The sequence below is a fragment of the Vidua chalybeata genome, chromosome 19 (genome assembly GCF_026979565.1).
Source record: "Vidua chalybeata isolate OUT-0048 chromosome 19, bVidCha1 merged haplotype, whole genome shotgun sequence".
In the NCBI taxonomy this organism is placed as follows: domain Eukaryota; kingdom Metazoa; phylum Chordata; class Aves; order Passeriformes; family Viduidae; genus Vidua; species Vidua chalybeata.
Window position 1 is genome coordinate 3,148,058 of NC_071548.1, and position 16,841 is coordinate 3,164,898.

The following is a 16,841-nucleotide window of genomic DNA, read 5'->3' on the forward strand; positions in this document are numbered from 1 at the left end:
CTGTGGCCTGACTGCCTGGGAGGGGATTTATTCCTGGCTGGTGCAGGGGCCAGGGAATCAGCTGCTCTGGTGTTTGTGGCTATGAATTCTTGAGCTGGCTTGTTCCAAGTTCTCCATTCACAAAATGAATAATTGCATTTAATGCTTTCTGGGAGCCTTTCCTGCATCCTGCTCCTTGGAAAAAGCAGACAGCAAGGTCAGCCTCCCACAGCATGAGAGGAAGGAGCTCTAGGTTCTTTCCTTTTGAAAACTCCACCACTATGTAGCTCTGAACTTGAAATCTCAGTTCTTGCAGCCATATATATCCCTGAAAATCCCTCTGACTTCATTCAGTGCTTTTTATATTTCACATGTAAAATAGCTTGAATTGACCCCTAAAAATGTAAAGTGAGACAGGTTAAAAACTCCAATCTCTGTGTGTTATTTCTATTTCTTGTGAGGGACTAGGTGTGAACAGAATGAATATTTAGTAATTTTTAGTACTTGTGGATTTTAGGAGATGACTTTCACAGCCTGTAGACACACCACAGGTCTTGTTTCAATTCTGTCACTTCTTTTTAGTCACCATTTAAGTTCCCTAGAGAAATACCTGGGAAAAACTTCCTTGAAAGTTATTCTGAGTTTCAGTACTATGGAGTAGAGAAATTAATGGAGGATACAAACCTATTAATATAATTCCATGCACAACTTCAGAAATATGTTTTCTCACATTATCTTGTTTGTACACTGTAATTGCACTGTGTAATTGTGAAAGACATCTTGCATTCATTTAAAAAATGAATAATACCAATACATATGTTGACCAAGAACCCTGAATTTCATGCTGCCAGGAACTTCACCAGTTGGTTTAAAAGTAGTTGAAAGTTCTTCAGAGGCATTCCTTTTATGAAGGTACAACTTCACTTTTACTTGCTTTGGATTAAGAATATCTTTGTGAAAGACTTCAATGTTTTCAGCAATTAACAAACAATGGGATAGGTGTGGAATTACTCAGGAAAACAGACAGAAATTTTCAAACCTAGGCCACAGGAGACATAGTTTCTATTCCTTGATATTCCGACAATTAAAAAAAAAACCCAAAGAAACAAACCCCAACCAAAGCCACTGGGGGAGGGGGGGATGTCTCTTTTCCCCTCTCTCTTTTCCCCCTCTCTTTCTTTCTTCCCCCCTCTCTTTTCCCCCTCTCTTTCCTCTCCTAGTACAAAAGATGTGTTTATTATTCAGGAAAACAGACAGAAATTTTTAAACCTAGGCCACAGGAGACATAGTTTCTATTCCTTGATATTCTGACAATTTAAAAAAAAAAAACCCAAAGAAACAAACCCAGTGTTTCTCAGCTGGGGAAGAAGCAGTGGGTGCCTGAAGAGCACAGAGGCAGCAGGAGGGAGGTGTCACTGACTGAGCCCTGGCTGTTCTTTGCAGGGATGTGAGGCAGAGGATTCAGCAGAGGATTGCTCAGGTCTTTGGGATCAGCTCTTCTGCCATGTACCTGACCAAGCCAACGTTCTTCTCCAGGATGAACAGCACAGGAGCCAAGACCACACACGATGAGTACTGGCACCCACACGTGGACAAGGTGAGGAGGGGGCTGAGATGGGATGCAGACATCTCCTGTTGTTATTATTAGATCACCTTGAAAGCATTTTGCATTTAAACCACCCATCAAACAGGTTTGAAAACTGGTGCTTCAGGGGATGAACCTAATGGGAGATAAGTGAGTTTTAGAAACACAGGCCATTGCATCCCATTCCATTTTATTTTCTCTAATTTAGTTTTGCTAGAATTAGTAAACTGTGAGAATGGCTACTCAGGAATCTCTTTTGTCAGAAACATTGATTGAAATGACCTGAATTGCTCTTTCAGCCAGATCTGGAAGGAGCTGTTTCACAGTGGTCAGTTGGTCACTGTTGTTCTTGATCTAAGGCTCTTCAAAAAGGCTGAATATTTGTATTTCAGCTGTATGTGAACTGAAGCTTTTTGTGTTTCAGTGGGGATGTGGTACCTGGCACCCTCTTTCAATAATTTGGTATTTTGATCCTTTAACTGCACAGTCTTTATTTCTAGGCTTATAGCTTAATACTTGGCATTTTTCAGTGGACTTAAATGATTTGGTATTGAGTTTATTTCTGAGTTTCACTGAGTTCAAGCATTCTGTGCAGAACAGCAGAATACAAACAATGGAAGAATCAAAGGAAAAAACCCCACAACACAGAAAAAAAAAAACCCAAACAAGCAAAAAAACCCCTCCACAATAGCCACATTTCATGCCTTCAGGATTTATAACTGAGTTACTCTGGAGTCATGGATTACCCAAAATGGAACCAAATAAAAGAATCCCAGCAAAATCCAAGTTATTCCTTAGGGCTCGAGTCTATAAGTGGGCATTGTACCTTGAAGTCTATGACCTGAGACATGAAAAAAATCAAACAGAAATATTCCTTGCCTGAAAGTATTTCCTGGAAAAAGCCAGTCTGAGGGCAGTGTCTTTTGTTGGTCACAACATTGGTGTCAGTTCCTGTGTCCTTGTTTATGTGGGCAGAAGCAGCTTAAATTTAGAAAATGTGGTGGTGCTGATGACACAGCTTATGCTTGGAAGCAAAGAGTCCTGTAGGGTGGAATCTGCCAGGTTTTGGGTGCCTCTGGTTTGAAAAGCTGTGATGTAACCAGTGAATAGGAATGGCTCTGGACCAGAGGTGGTGGGGGTGGTTTTGAGGTCCAGATTGTTTTGATTTGTGTTGGTAGGAAGTGGCTGTAGGGAGCAAATTGTGCTGGTGGGGTTCACAGAAATTCCATCATGTTATGCTCAATTCCTGTGGGTTCTCTTCTTCCTTTTTCTACTTCTGGGTTGGGATTGAAGGCATTTGAGACAATAGTTCACGTTCAGACTCAGGTGTTTATCATTTCTTATCAGTGTTACAGCCTCACAGCCGCGAGTTCTGCAGCCTTTCATTAGCAAGGCACAAAATGGCTGTCTCTTGTTACAAGGCCTTTTGAGGCTAAACTGTCCAATTGAGAAATGACACCTCAATTATTTTCACTTTTAACCCAATAATTGATCCCTCAAAGCCTGCAATGAGGACTTTTCTGTCCAATTACAAAACATCACCCAAACCCATGAAGAAGAAGGAAGAAAAAGGTGAAGAAGAACAACTTGTCTCCACCCTAAAGCCTCCATCTTGCCTCATATTTATTACTATATTCTAAAACCCCAAACTGTGAGTTTTCCACCCTGTGATATCACACACTTCTATTCCAACTCCACTCCCACAATCCCAGTTCTATCAATCAATTTTTGAAGCCTTCTCCACGGCCTCAGGTGAAATGCAGTGTTCTCCTGGGGGTCTGTGCCTTTCAGCACAGAAAGTTTAAAATTCTCAGCATCCAGGGTTCCCACAAATTCCAAGAGACCCTTGGGAAGAAGGAAACTGGTGATTCTGCTTGTGTGAAGTGCAGTGAATTCCTTGGTTCCTTACAGTTTTTCCACAGTTTCAGAGAATTAGATTTGACTGCCATGAGGGTGGGAAAAGCAGTATATTTCAACAGCTTATGCCTATTTTCTCCACTCTTTTATTTCAGCCCCAAAAGAGCCTGTTTTAGAATTCCAGACTCTGATTTATTACTATAATGAGATTTGTGTCTGCCCAAGCCCTGCTTGCCAGTATTCTCTGTATTCTTCTCTGCATGTGTTTTGCATTGGGAAATGAATAAGGTGGTTGGATAACCTTTCAATTAAGTGTTTCCACCTAAATATCTCCTATAATGTACAAGTTATTTTGTCATTTACATGCAAATAAGTTTATATGAAGAGAATTTGTGGAAGCTGCTTTTCTGTCCTGTCATCCTGAGAATGCCTGAACATGATGGACAGCAGGCTGAATGTTTTCCTGGTTTTATCCCTCTCTTTTGTGCATGTTTTATTTATCTTGCAGGCTGTCTGTTCATGGAGCTGATACATCAATTGATTTGCCTTGGCTTTTTCTAACTGTTCTCCAGCTTCATAAAAAAAAAAAAAAAAAAAAAAAACCAAAACAAGCAGGAAAAGTGCTGTCTTAGACTTGGAATGCATAATCTAGACCTTATTGGTGTTCTATACTGAATAATTGGGTTGTCTGATTTCTGGCAGTGGTTAGAGTCAATGATCTTGGAGATCTTTTATACAACCTAAATAATTCTGAGTCTGTGAAGAGAATTATCCTAGTTGGGGCAGTTGCCAAACACTTTTTTCAGAATCATAAATAGCCTGACAGAGACTAAATAGGAAGAAGTTGTGCAGCTTCCCAGGTTGCCTCCAGTGCAGTCAGCCTGACTTGTATTTCACTTCCTCCAGCAAACTTTTCCACTTCCAGACTACAGTTGAAAGCAAGGGAAAAAAAAATACATTTCTATTGATCCGAGGTAAGAAGTTCTTCCCAGAAAAGAGTAGTAGAGTTCTTATGTGGCCTCCAAAGCAAGTGTGAATGCTGGGAAGTTGAAGAAAGATCAATAAAACTTGCTAGTTTGTTGGATGCTTTTGAGTTGGATCATTATTTATGCTTTCCCCTTGGAACAGAATAAGTCACTTTAGGCAAAATTTAACAGTGAAGGTTATTCCTAGAAGACATCACAATTTTTTCCTTGCCTTCTTCCAGAAGAAAGGTAAAATGGAGCCTTAGCAAAAAGAGTTCACTATATTTTCTGTTTCAGAGTGACATTGTTGTTAAAAAGATGTGGCTTCTTGGAACATATGAAAACCCCTCTTTTTCCTTTTTCCTGATGTTGCTGAATCTACTGCAATTAGATTTCTCAATTTGAATCCCCCTGAAGGCTTTTAACAACATAATGGAGTAATATAGATTTATTGTGTTTGTCTGAGGCTTTGGGTTTTTTTTCCTCCTAAAATTTCCTTGGTTTGTAGTTACACAGGAATGGAAACCCTGAAATCACCCAAATGACTCGTTTAATCTTGTTGAATTTATAAGCCTCTAAGTCAAATGAAGAGAATGTTGTTTTAAGATGTGGAGTTTCATCTTGGATGGAATTTGTTTGGAACTGAGGCTTCCAAATGTCAAATGCCTGATTTATAATGGAGTTGCACAGTTCACACTGTCAGCACTGCAGTCTTACAGCATTCTCTGGTGGAAGCAGTGTGAGACTTGGAGATTTGTGCAGTCCCCTGCCTGAGCACAGATCCTCTCATCCTTCACAGAATTGTCAGCCTCTGCCTTAAGATGGTTTTGGGTTTCTTTTCCTTGAATCTCTTCTATCAGAGCTAGTCCAGCACTTCAGTGCACATTTTCCCAAAATTGGTTCTGGGTTTTTTTTAGCCTAAACATGTCCATGATCAGTTTATAGCTATTTTTGTTCCTCCTCCCAGTTCTACATCCTCCCACCTCCATGTATTTATAGGTAGGAATTATATCCCTTTTCAGCCTTTGTTTCTCTGAGCTGAACAAGCCAAGCCTTTAATTCTCTCACCTGCAATGTGCTCTCTCCGTGTCCCCAGCCCTCCCCTGTACCTGCAGCCCTCTCTGCCTGCTGAGTCTCACTGAGAGCAGCTGTGTCTCTTCTAGCAGACTTTGCACCCTTCTTTTCTTCTCCTCCTTTTAATAAAACACATCAAAAGATCCCATTTCTGCCCTGGGACAGCATCATCTCTGAAAATTGAGGAGGTTGATTCTCATTTCTGCTCAAAGCCATCACCTCAGCTCACCAACAGCCCCTTGCAATTCAGAGATGTGCTCTTTGCTCTTTTATTGTCTGCTAATAGACACTGCCAATAAACAGCACACTGGAAGGAGCTGTCAAGGCTATTCTGGTGCTTATCTACACAGAATTAGGAGAAGGCTTACAGGAAAAGAGAAGTTTTGACTCTTTTTTTCTGCATGCTAGACCAATGCTGATTGCAAAGCGAGTTTTCTTCTGCACTGGAAAGCAGAGGATGCTGTCCTAAATATCCTCAGACCTCTTGCATGGTCCTGCAACTGTTTAGTTGCATAGAAATGTGCAAAAAAAAAAAACCCAGTGCAAAATGGGGCTGGCTAATTCTGGCAATTAGTTCTATTTATAATAACAGCCTTTAAAGGAGTGTCATGTAAACATCACTATGAGCATCTACCATTAAATATTATCTGTGTTTGGCTTTTTGGATAAGGAGTGTTCAAAAGGAGCACGCTAACCATATGACATAGCAGGCTGAATGGAAATTCCTGCATTTTTTCTCTTGAGTTGTTGACAAGGAGCTGTAGAAATTTGATTTGCAGTTGTGTGGCTTTTCTCACATAGTTTGATCTTTTGGTTCAATTATTAATCTGTCTGCTACTGGAAATCATTACCAGGGTAGCAAATATATTTGATATACATGGGAGGACTTCTAGCATTATAAATAACTGAGTTTAATTTAGTGCCTGCTTTCCATAGTGCTGCATTTCTCAGGCCTGGCTGCTTTCTGAGAGTGAGTAATTAATAAGGACAGGAAGAGAAAAGCCATTTTCCCTTGCACACTTCATTCCCCAAACTAGTAATCTCTTAGAAATCAGCTGTGTTTGGTTAAGCTAAAATGGCTGGTAGTCAGTTCTTAGAAGTTTAGAATTGGTAAAACCACCTTGGAGAGGAGGGAGAGTGCACTGAGGGAGCAAAGATTGCTGCTCCGCTGAAGAGTTGGTAAAAACAGTTCTAATGCATTAAACTTGCAAGTATGAGTTGAATGAACTTCTCCAGTGGCTGGAGACTTCCTTAAATCGATTTGAACTTTTTATCACCAAGTCAGTGAAGTGGAAAATAGCTTTGCAAAGCTGATTTACATGAGAAGGGCTGTAGAGTGGCTGGTTTGAGGTGCTGCACTAGCACTTGCTCATTAATTCCTATTTATTGCCTTGTATTGCTACCAGGGTTTGGGAAAATATGGGGAGAAGGGCATCACTGTAATATTTCTCTCATTTTTGTGGTTTGGCTTTTTTCCTTTGAGCCCTTATGGTCAAAATAATAACATGAGTATGAATGGAAATGTCTTCCTATTCCATCTGCTGTTATGTTCTCTCTGGTCCTGCCCTTACAGAAAAATGTGTACCACTGCTCCTGAGCCAAAATTTAACTGGCACTAATGAGTATAACTTGAAACATGACTGAAAATATTTAGAAAACTTCTAAGTTTGGAAGTAGCACCTACCTCTAACAGTCACCAGGTCAGTCAAAACACTCAGCAAATTTTGTGTATTTATACAGTACTACTGTGCTGCACATTTCACTGCTTGACAGTGTAATGCTGAACTTTTGAGTTGAGATACACAAAGACATTGGAGAACACAGACATTGATTTCAAGTATATTTTTAATTGCTGATGACATGTAGATATGAAGGGAAATATTTCCAGAATCAGCTAAACTCAATGTTAAATATTTAGATAGCTTCACTCTCAGTATTAGTATGTAGTATTTATTTTCTCCAACTTCGTATCAACCAAAAATAATGGTTTAAAAGGAAGGAAAAAATCACCTTGCTGTACTTAAAAGTGGGATGTTTGGTCTGTAGGCTGAGAAGAAGCAGAGACTTCCAAAATTCACTTTGAAGGGTTTTAAACAAAACCTGTATGGAAAAGAGTAGAAGCTTCTCCAACAAATACGTATTTACTTGGAAGTTCTGATTTACTTTTACCATGAATGTCCTGTGTGGTAGCTGGTGAAAGAATAGCAGTGAGGTATCCAGAAACCTTATACCCAAGATGAGATCATGGGTGGAAATCATTAGTCAAAGGCTGTTCTTCTGCTTATTGACCTCCTGGTGAAATTTTATCTTGGAATAGCATAAATCCTCTCTTTTTGATACAGTGCACTTCTGACACTACGTTGTTTTTTGCTCTTGGATGACAGAAATCAATCAATCACATCTCTGATGATGGAAACTGTAACAATAGAACTATTAAGCATGACATGCTAGTCTTGTAGTGTGTGTGTGAAGACAAGAGAATAGACTAATAAACATAGATAATTCCTAGAGAATGGTGTTCTTGGTTTTCAAAGACCCTTTATTAAATGCATGAGAAACTGAAAATCAGAAAAACCCACCAGATCCATCTGCCCAATTAGCTGTGCTCTGCAGAGAGATGATCAAGAATTTGGTACATTTTGGTAATTTTGGCTTCCCCCACAGGTGACTTATGGCTCTTTTGACTACACTTCCCTGCTCTATCTCTCTGACTACTCCAGAGACTTCGGGGGTGGACGGTTCGTGTTCATGGATGCAGATTCCAACAAGACAGTGGAGCCCCGAGCAGGTACGAGCCAGGCTGGCTGCAGGTTGTGCCATTTTTTGGCTTTTCTGGGCTGGCAGGGTTTTGTGTCAGCAGGAATAACGTGGGGTGTGTTCTGGTTTGAAAGCAAAACCTGTGGGAGACTCCAAGTCAGAAATACAATTTATTAGGAAAAGGAAAAAAAAAAAAAAAACAAACAACAAAATACATGCAATAATTCAAAAGAAAAACCACAGACAGAGTCAGAATACAACCTGACACCCTGTTTGTCAGGGTGTTGGTAGCAGTCCAAACTGGAGTGGCTGCAGCCCTCCTGGAGTGGCAGATGTGGTTCTGTTGGAGCAGTGATCCTGTAGAAAGGTGTAGTCTTCCTCTGAAGGTCCAGTGGAAAACCCAGCTGTTCCTCTGGGAATCCAGTGGAAAGGCTGAGGTTAATGTCCCAAAAACTCAGATTACATCCAGGTAGGAATGCTTGGCTCCTCCCTCTGGGTGGAACAGCTCACAATGGGATGCTGTAACTTTTATCAGTCATGCAGTGACATTCAATAGCTCATTAACAGCAGATGTCTCCCCTGAGAGAGGATTGGTTGTGGAAGAGATAAAGAAAACTGCCCAATTAACAGAAGATAACTGCCACACCTCTAACAGATGGCAAATAGAACAGATCTTGCCTTGCAATCTAGGACAGGGTAGTGTAGCATTCTGTGTTCAGACTGATGACATCAAAAGTGAAGATTAAAACAGGTTAATATACAGCCACAGTTTGTGTTAAGCCACAAGAAGTGACTTCCTGGAAAGCTGTAGGGCTTAGAAGAGGTGGCCAGTTCTGACAGCTTAGCAGGTCACTGTGTGTGGAAAATAGTAACAGCAGTAATAATTTTAGATTATTTGCTTTAAGACGTTTACAACATAGTATAGCTAAAGCTGATAGGCCAAGAAATGCTTATAGTAGATTATAATTAGGAAATAGTTGGCTTCTGATTGTGATAGTATGAATTATAACATCTGTATTGTCCCACCCTTCTCATGAGACTGAAAATAGAATAAAAGTTTTTAAAACACCTCGGAGTCGCCCCATCTCTGAGTCAAAAAAGAGCTTAGTCTGACAACTGTGCAGCAAGAGCAGAGCTAAGTGTCACTGCAGCAAATCCAAATTAAAGCAATTTATTTTAGACTGGCCTGAAATTCCTTTGCTGCTCAAGGTGAGGCTTAACACCCAGTAATGGCTGAGGGTGGGTGTGAAGGTGATTGATGGCCACAGCTCTGCTGACCTGCTGGAGCATGATGAACCATGATTACTTGGGTATAAATCCATCCCTGCTTCCAGGAGGTCTGACAGGGATGAGCCTTCTGATGGCTCTCAGTTATAAATAAATAAATAAAAAAACCTTTATAACTGGTTTGAGATTTTTTTTAATATGTGGATAATTTGAAACTAGAATTACTCTGGGGCTGCCTAGAGAGGAGCTCAGCCTCAACTCATCTGTCTGGCAGGTGAGTGCTGAGCTTCCAGCAGTGTTACCTTTCATAATGCAAGATCAGCCACACTGCTGCAGGGAAAAAGCAAAAAGGGACAACTTTATATTCCTGCTGTGTTCTGTCTTTTTTTTTTCCAAGACAGAAAAGATGGAAATTTGCTCATTTAAAGAGCCTCAGTAATTGTCTGCTGACAGTTGTTAACCCAAGCAGAACTGACTTCAGACTATTGCTGCCTGCAAATTGGGATAGGTGTTCTTTGAATTCTGGATCACAGTGATCCACTCACCTGCAGTGATGCTGGTTTAGATAAACTCTGAGATTACCTGGCTTTGCTGTCAAGAACTGTATGTTTGATTATTTTGTCTTTTATGATTGGAAGTAAACCCTAAACTGAAAGCTTCATCTTTTGCAAAATGCTGCTGCCAGTATTTTGAAAGGGAACACATTAAACTATTTTTCAGATGCAATTCTAAGATTACCAGATCTTTATAGCTGTAGAAATCACAACTGAATTCTAGGAATGTGTGGAGAGCTGTCTCCTCAGTGCAGGGGCACTCAGCCTGGCTGCAGTGTGCAACATGCCCCTGACTTAATTTCCAAAAGTCTCTAACTGTGAAATTGCTTCCATTCAGCCCCATCCATTCATTTTCAGGTTTTCTGCTGCAAGGACTTTGCTCTTGATGTGGTTTTGGGGGAAGAAGGGGAAGCTGCTGAAATACAGAATTTTCTTTTTGGCTGTTCCCTCTGCCAGGAATGGGCAGTGTGTGCCACAGGACACCCCTTCTGAAACAAAACTGCACAGCTCCTCAGGAATAGCACAAATGTCCTTCATGGACACAAGAGAAAATGAATTACACTTTTCTAACACATCTCTGTTACCACAGTTGTCCTGTGATTGTGTCACAACCTCTGGTGCACAATCCCCAGTGACATCCTGTGAGCAAAGGAGAAAAGCTTGGGAGGCGAAGCACAATGTGAAGGCATTTGCACTTATTTTTCCTCTTGCTGATAAAATGTGTTTTGTGAAGGAATGTTCAGGCTGTTTTCTGTTGCTGGTACAAGTTGATGTATTTTTCATGTTCATAATGTTCCTCTGCAATGTTTTTTCTCTCCTTCTCTCTTTTTGGCTTTTCTTTGTTTTGTTTTACGCTTCTTTTGATCCTTTGTGCTTCTGTTGTAACTCCAACTCAGCTTTTAAAACCACATGTGGATGAGCTTTCATGCTTCTCATTTAGGATCTCCAGGCTTTTCTAGGGATGACTGTCATAATCACTGGTTCAGTTTTCATGCTTGACAACTAATTCACTTTTCTGTATTGCTAATGCCACTGCACTCCTAAAACCTGGTACTTGCCTCACACTTAGCCTGCATTTTTGGGGACCTGATTCTGTGTGCCAAAATGAGCAGGTTTCTTTTCCTGTGAGCAGCAATTTGTTCAAGTGTCAGTGGGGAGCAGAAAGGCATTGTTAGTGATGCAGCAGAGCAGAAAAGCAGTAATTGGAAACACAAGAAAAAGCAATTAAACCATTGTGGGATGTCCTGTGTTTGAAAGTGCTGCCTGGGCAGGTCCCACTGCTGCTTCAGATGCATTTGCAGCACTGCACTGGTGAGGATCAGTGTCAGCCAGGCAGCTGGGCACAGGGAGAACTGTTCTGCCAGGAGTGGAGCCTAAAATAAAAGGCTTTTCACTTCCCTCAGTGTGTATCACTTGCAGATTACCTAAGGAGTCTCTAAGTCCTGACTGTCACATAGCTGACTGAACAACTCTCTAATTTATAGGATGATCTTTAACATCCCCTAGTTTGGTTGTTAGCAAACATTAGCTTTAAGAAGGAATTGTAATTTATTAACGTTGAGGCTCTTGAGATTATTTTTTTTAACAGAAATGAACAAGTCAGCACCAGTTCAAGTGTACAGACCTTTGGCTAATTCATAACCAGACGTGGCATGAAGGAACACATCTTTCTTGTGCTCTGATGGGCTGCAGAAGTGAATATGTGTCTTTTGACTTCAGTCAGGACCTCTCTCTGCCACAAGGAACTCACTGTACCATGAGGAAGACAATTCTTAGTGCCAAAGGGTATACAACTTTGAAAATAATTTTTTTTTGTGACAAAGAAATAGATCTAAAGTGGTATCTGTTCCCTTTAAATATATATGGAAATTCTGTTTCCAAAATTGTCATACTGGGATTTTTTTCCATCCCTTTGCACCAGGATTGGCTCTGTTTGAGAGACTGTAAGAAACAGAGCAACATTTTGAAAATGAGGCCCTTCAAAACTAAGCCCTTTCAATATTAACTCTCCTTGCTGGTCTGAGACTTGTTTTAGTAATCTGCAAGGCATACAGGAGGAATAAGAATAAATGGCAAACATCAAGGCTTTCCTTTTTCAGATACAAAATTGGTATACTTCTTTCTGCTGCTAAACTTGTCTGTGTATAAAGTTTCATATTTTAAAATTTCATATTTAGAATTTAATTATTTTGCAGGATCTTGTGTGAATTTGGGGTCTGGCAATATTAGGCAGGTCCCAGACTTCCCTTGATCATAAAGTGTAGATGAAACTGCTGTTGGAATGAAATCCCAGTCCTGGTTCTGTGTTCTTTATTTGCACGTGCATTTCTTGGTTTGAAGGTCAGCTTTGCTGCACTTATTTTCAGCTTACAAGGGAATTTGTTCTTCATACAAGTAATTTTTTATACAAAGGCAGTAGGAAAGGTCACAATCACTTCTGTGTGTTTCTGGAAGAAACTAATCTGTGGGGCAAAATGAATTCTGTACACTGGAGAGTGCAATGTGACTCTTTAATCTCAAACTTGGTGTATTCTCACTTGGTGTTTCTGGAAGTGTAAAATATTTGATTTGAATGTATAAGATATTTGGGAACTTCCCCCCATACAGACATTCTCATCTTTCTCTGTATTCAATCCACATCCTCCAGATTCAGTCTAGCTCATGATAATCTGCCAATTCCAGCTTTAGTTTTGCTCCAATCAGTAAAAAACTGGAGCATGTCTTGAAGTTAAATCAGTATCAGCTGAAAGCTGAGAATAATTTCCAAAAAATCCACAGAAGTAGCTGTCAGTCCTGGTGAGGAACAAATGGAGGCAGCATTAGCAGCTGCAGTAAGCACCAGCCATGCAAAGGACAGCAGTTCTTGCTGATTTGCAAAACTCATCACAAATTGTGCCAGGGACTGGTGAGGGGATTGCAAAGAGTGGTAGGAAAAGGAGGGATCTGCTGCAGTCGTGCCAAAAAGACAGAAAATCTTTATTTCTCAGTAGAACTTGCTTCTGGTTTTGTTACCTGTGGAAGAATAACTTCTTCCAGGCAGGTTTTGTATTCTGGTGGTGTTTGATGCCAGGTTAATGATGGCATTAAATGAAACACTATTTCAACTGGCAGTGAAGCAGGAGGGACCTGGGAGTGCAGGTGTTATTTGTGGTGTTTCTGTGAGTGACTTCTGATAAATCCCCTGCCTCCTTGAGGCAGCTGTTACTGGGGGAAGCAGTGGTCACCTCACATTTCCTGCAGCACTGGAGGGATGGAGGAGTGCTGGGGGAAGAGTTGTCCTGTGTTAGTGTTGCACAGAGAATTGTGAAGCATTGCCAGTATTCAGAATTAGCCTCTGAGCCTTTCCCCTGCCATGAAAATTTGGTTATAAATGACCACGTGTCCTGTTTGTGCCTTTGTGTAATGCATGTGCAGCCCAATATTTCATGAATTTGAGTTGATACTGGTCAAGAAAATAGGCAGCAAAGCTGAAGGCAGAAAAATCAGCTTCAAAGAGTTACTCCATGAAATTCAGGTAATGTAACAGATGAAATAAAGCAAAATACCAAAGTAACTGCAGGTTCAGCTCTGTGGTTCAGCAGTGAGAGTTGATTTCTTGGTTCCTAAGCTGTGAATGTCACAGGCCACAGATGCTCTGATGAAGCCTCTTTAAGGGCAGTTTTTGGAATAATTGAGCAGCAGGAGTTACCCTTGTGCTTATGCTTCAGTGATTTACTAAATGTAAGGATGAATTCCTTCTTACCAGAAGTCCAAAACCCAGAACTTGGGCATCCAAGTGATTTGACCAGAGCTCTGCTGGACATGCCATGTTTGGCAAGGTCAGGAAAAGTCAGCTAGAAGATGCTGAGGTTGTTCAGTGGGGTTGAAGTTGCAACACTTTGTTCTAAGTGAGAACTTTTTGTAGGAGTCAGAGTCTGAGCCCTGGTGCAGCTGCTGTGGCAGGGGAGCAGAGCAGACCTGGCAGCACTGGCTGGGTGAGGCTCAGCCTGGAGGGGAGAACTGGAAAATATCCCTGCCCTTCTCTTGGCTCCAGGGAGAAGATGGAGCCAAAAGGCCTTGGGGACACTCATAATTGATCTGGAGAGAGCAAATATTCGGTTTTCACTTCTGAATACTCCCCAGGGTTGTCACACCTTCAGACAGAGTGCAAGCTGCTGTGATTTGGAGCAACCAACTGTGCTGGTAGGAGAGAAGCAGGCAGGGATTCCAAAAATCCAGCAGTTGATATATAGAAATGTTCTTGTACTTTTAGCAGGGAATAAATAAGTTCGTTAATTTTCTTTTAAAACTATAATCTGGAAGATTTCCAGACCCTTCTGAATTTAAAGTAGAAGCAACTACTTTTTTTGAGGGTATTAATACTACAAATTACAAACTGGCTGTGGGAGACTTCACTGTGTGAACCAGTGATTTTATTGATAACAGCAAGGAATTTCTGTCTAGTAACTAAATATGGGACAGGTTTGTAACTGGGATTTGATACCCATTGCAGGTAGTTTTTTGTTTGGGGTTTTATTTTATTTTTATGCCCTGGGGCTTAAAAATAAACTTTTATTTTAAATTAAATTTAATTTATTTATTTAAAATAAATTTATTTTAAATTTTACAAATTTTTAAATGTGTTAAAATTAATTTGTTTTATTTATTTTTATTTAAAAATTTATTTATTTTAAATTTAATTTACTTTTATTCTTCTGTGCTTGACATAAATGTAGCAAAATGGTTCAGAGAAGCTTGTGCCCTCTCTTCTGGAGTGCTTTTTTTACCCCAGATCAGGGCACTTGCAGACATTGTCAGTCCAGGCTCCTTTTGTGGGATTTGCTTAGAGCACTTAAATTCTCCCAATTCAGCATTTTTAAATAAGTAATTGAATTAGTTAACTAAGTTTTATTATGTGCTTGCAGAAAACATTATTATCAGTTTATTTGCCTAATGATATGGTGGGGTTTCTTGGACACTCTACATGAGAATGAATTGGTGATTAATCCTAAACAGATGCCGAGGATGAGAAGACAACTGTTGTGCATTTTCCCTGGCACTGCTTCTGTCTGGCTGTCACTCAGCAGCTGAGGTGCAGTTTTTTCCTTCTTTCCTGAGGAACATTTAGAGCTGATAAATGCTAGGCAGAGAGTGGAAGCTGTCAGTGCATGAGGTGAAAGATGCTGAATAGATCTGTGGTGCCAAATAAACTGGTCCTGCTTCCCTTTAACCAGACAGAGGAGTTGTTCCACAGAATTCACAGAATCACTGGGTTGGAAGAGACCTCCAAGATCATCGAGTCCAGCCCAGCCCCAGCACCTCAACTCAACCCTGGCACCCAGTGCCACATCCAGTCTGTGTTAAACACCCAGGGATGGTGACTGCACCACCTCCCCGGGCAGCCATTCCAGAACTTTATCACTCTTTCTGTGAAAAACTTTTTCCTGATATCCAACCTGTATTTCCCTTGGTGCAGCTTGAGACTGTGTGCTCTGGTTCTGTCAGTTCCTGGAGAAAGAGCCCAACCCCACCTGAGCACAGCCACCTTTCAGGAGCTGCAGAGAGTGCTGAGGTCACCCCTGAGTCTCCTTTTCTCCAGGCTGAGCACCCCCAGCTCCCTTCCTTCCCTCTGAGCAGCAGCTCAGTCTCCCCAGTGCCCCCAGCCATGGGCAGTGGCTGGCTCCCATTCCCCAGCCCTGCTTTGCCTCCCTTCCCTGGTGTCCAGGGAGGAGAGCAGGGGCACAGATGGAATGGGAACTAACATTCCCTCTTTTTGAACATTTATATTGATAAAAATAATGTACTGTGGAAAGAGTGTGCATTTGCTTCAAAAATGTTGTAAAGGAATTAAAAGAAATTCTTCCCAAGTGAGGAAAAAGCATCTTTGAAAACTGACTATAGCCTTGTTCAGTTACCCAGAGACCCCAGTTGATGCATATGGGAGCAGATTGATGCCATATATATGAAGACATATTTATTAAAGAAAGAACTTAATAGACATTCAGTACAGCCAAAAAAAAATCAATTTAACTGGCTTAACACACTGAACCTTGTCTAGCTGTGAATTACTACTACTTCTAGTCAGAGATCAAACAAAACAGCTTGAAAGTCAGTTTAAGGCAAAGCTTTGGGTGAGCAGGTGAGGGACCAATAATAATGTACTTTAATGAAGTTGAGATACAGTTTAAAAGGGAAAAAAAAAAAATCATGACACGGGGGTTTTGTGTGGAATCCTTGAGGGCTGCACTGTTCATTGCAGCACTGGTAGGACAGGAGCATGTTGCCTTTCATCCAGAAAAGCAGGACGGCGAGGTGGGAATGAGCTGTGCATACAAATGGATCTGTTCTTCACACGTGTGTCACTTCACCCACTACTGAGGTGCAGGCACAGAAGGGGATGAAATTGTTCTGAAAGACTCTGAACTGCCCTCTGAGGATTACATGTGAGCTGCAGCTGAACATGAAAGGGACTCAGGGATTAGTGGGTAAACCCAGCCCCATAAAGCCAGTCTAGTTTTGTCCAAATCCCCCATGTGTGCTGCTTAGGAGGATGCAAGCAAAGGAACTTCTGGATCTTTGGGATCCTTTTAGAAGAGACACCCAGTGATGTGCCTGGTGCCCATTTTGGCCGTGGAGGTGGGGTGAGGGGTGGAATAGCTCATGTTGTTGTTGTGCAGACTTTAGGCAGGCTTCAGCTTTTAAACCAACTCTAATTTGAACAGTGGGGGAAAAGCCTGAGCAGGAAAACCACGTGCTGTTGGGGTGAGGGAGCTGTGCAGGTGAGAAATTTTGGCTTCCTCAGGAGAACTGGAGCAGTCCCACGGAGCTGTGTCAGTTCAGAGTTACCTGCTGGACATCAAACAT

At 41.1% G+C, this 16,841-nt stretch overlaps 1 protein-coding gene across 3 annotated transcripts in view; it reads left to right on the forward strand.

The window, feature by feature from the left end:
- OGFOD3 (2-oxoglutarate and iron dependent oxygenase domain containing 3) overlaps nt 1–16,841 on the forward strand; it is a 44,794-nt gene that overhangs the window by 16,441 nt on the left and 11,512 nt on the right. For all 3 annotated transcript variants that reach the window (XM_053960788.1, XM_053960787.1, XM_053960786.1), the window contains exons 7-8: nt 1,423–1,576; nt 8,125–8,248. In XM_053960788.1, the coding sequence (XP_053816763.1) occupies nt 1,423–1,576; nt 8,125–8,248 (278 nt within the window). The remainder of the gene's footprint in view (nt 1–1,422; nt 1,577–8,124; nt 8,249–16,841) is intronic.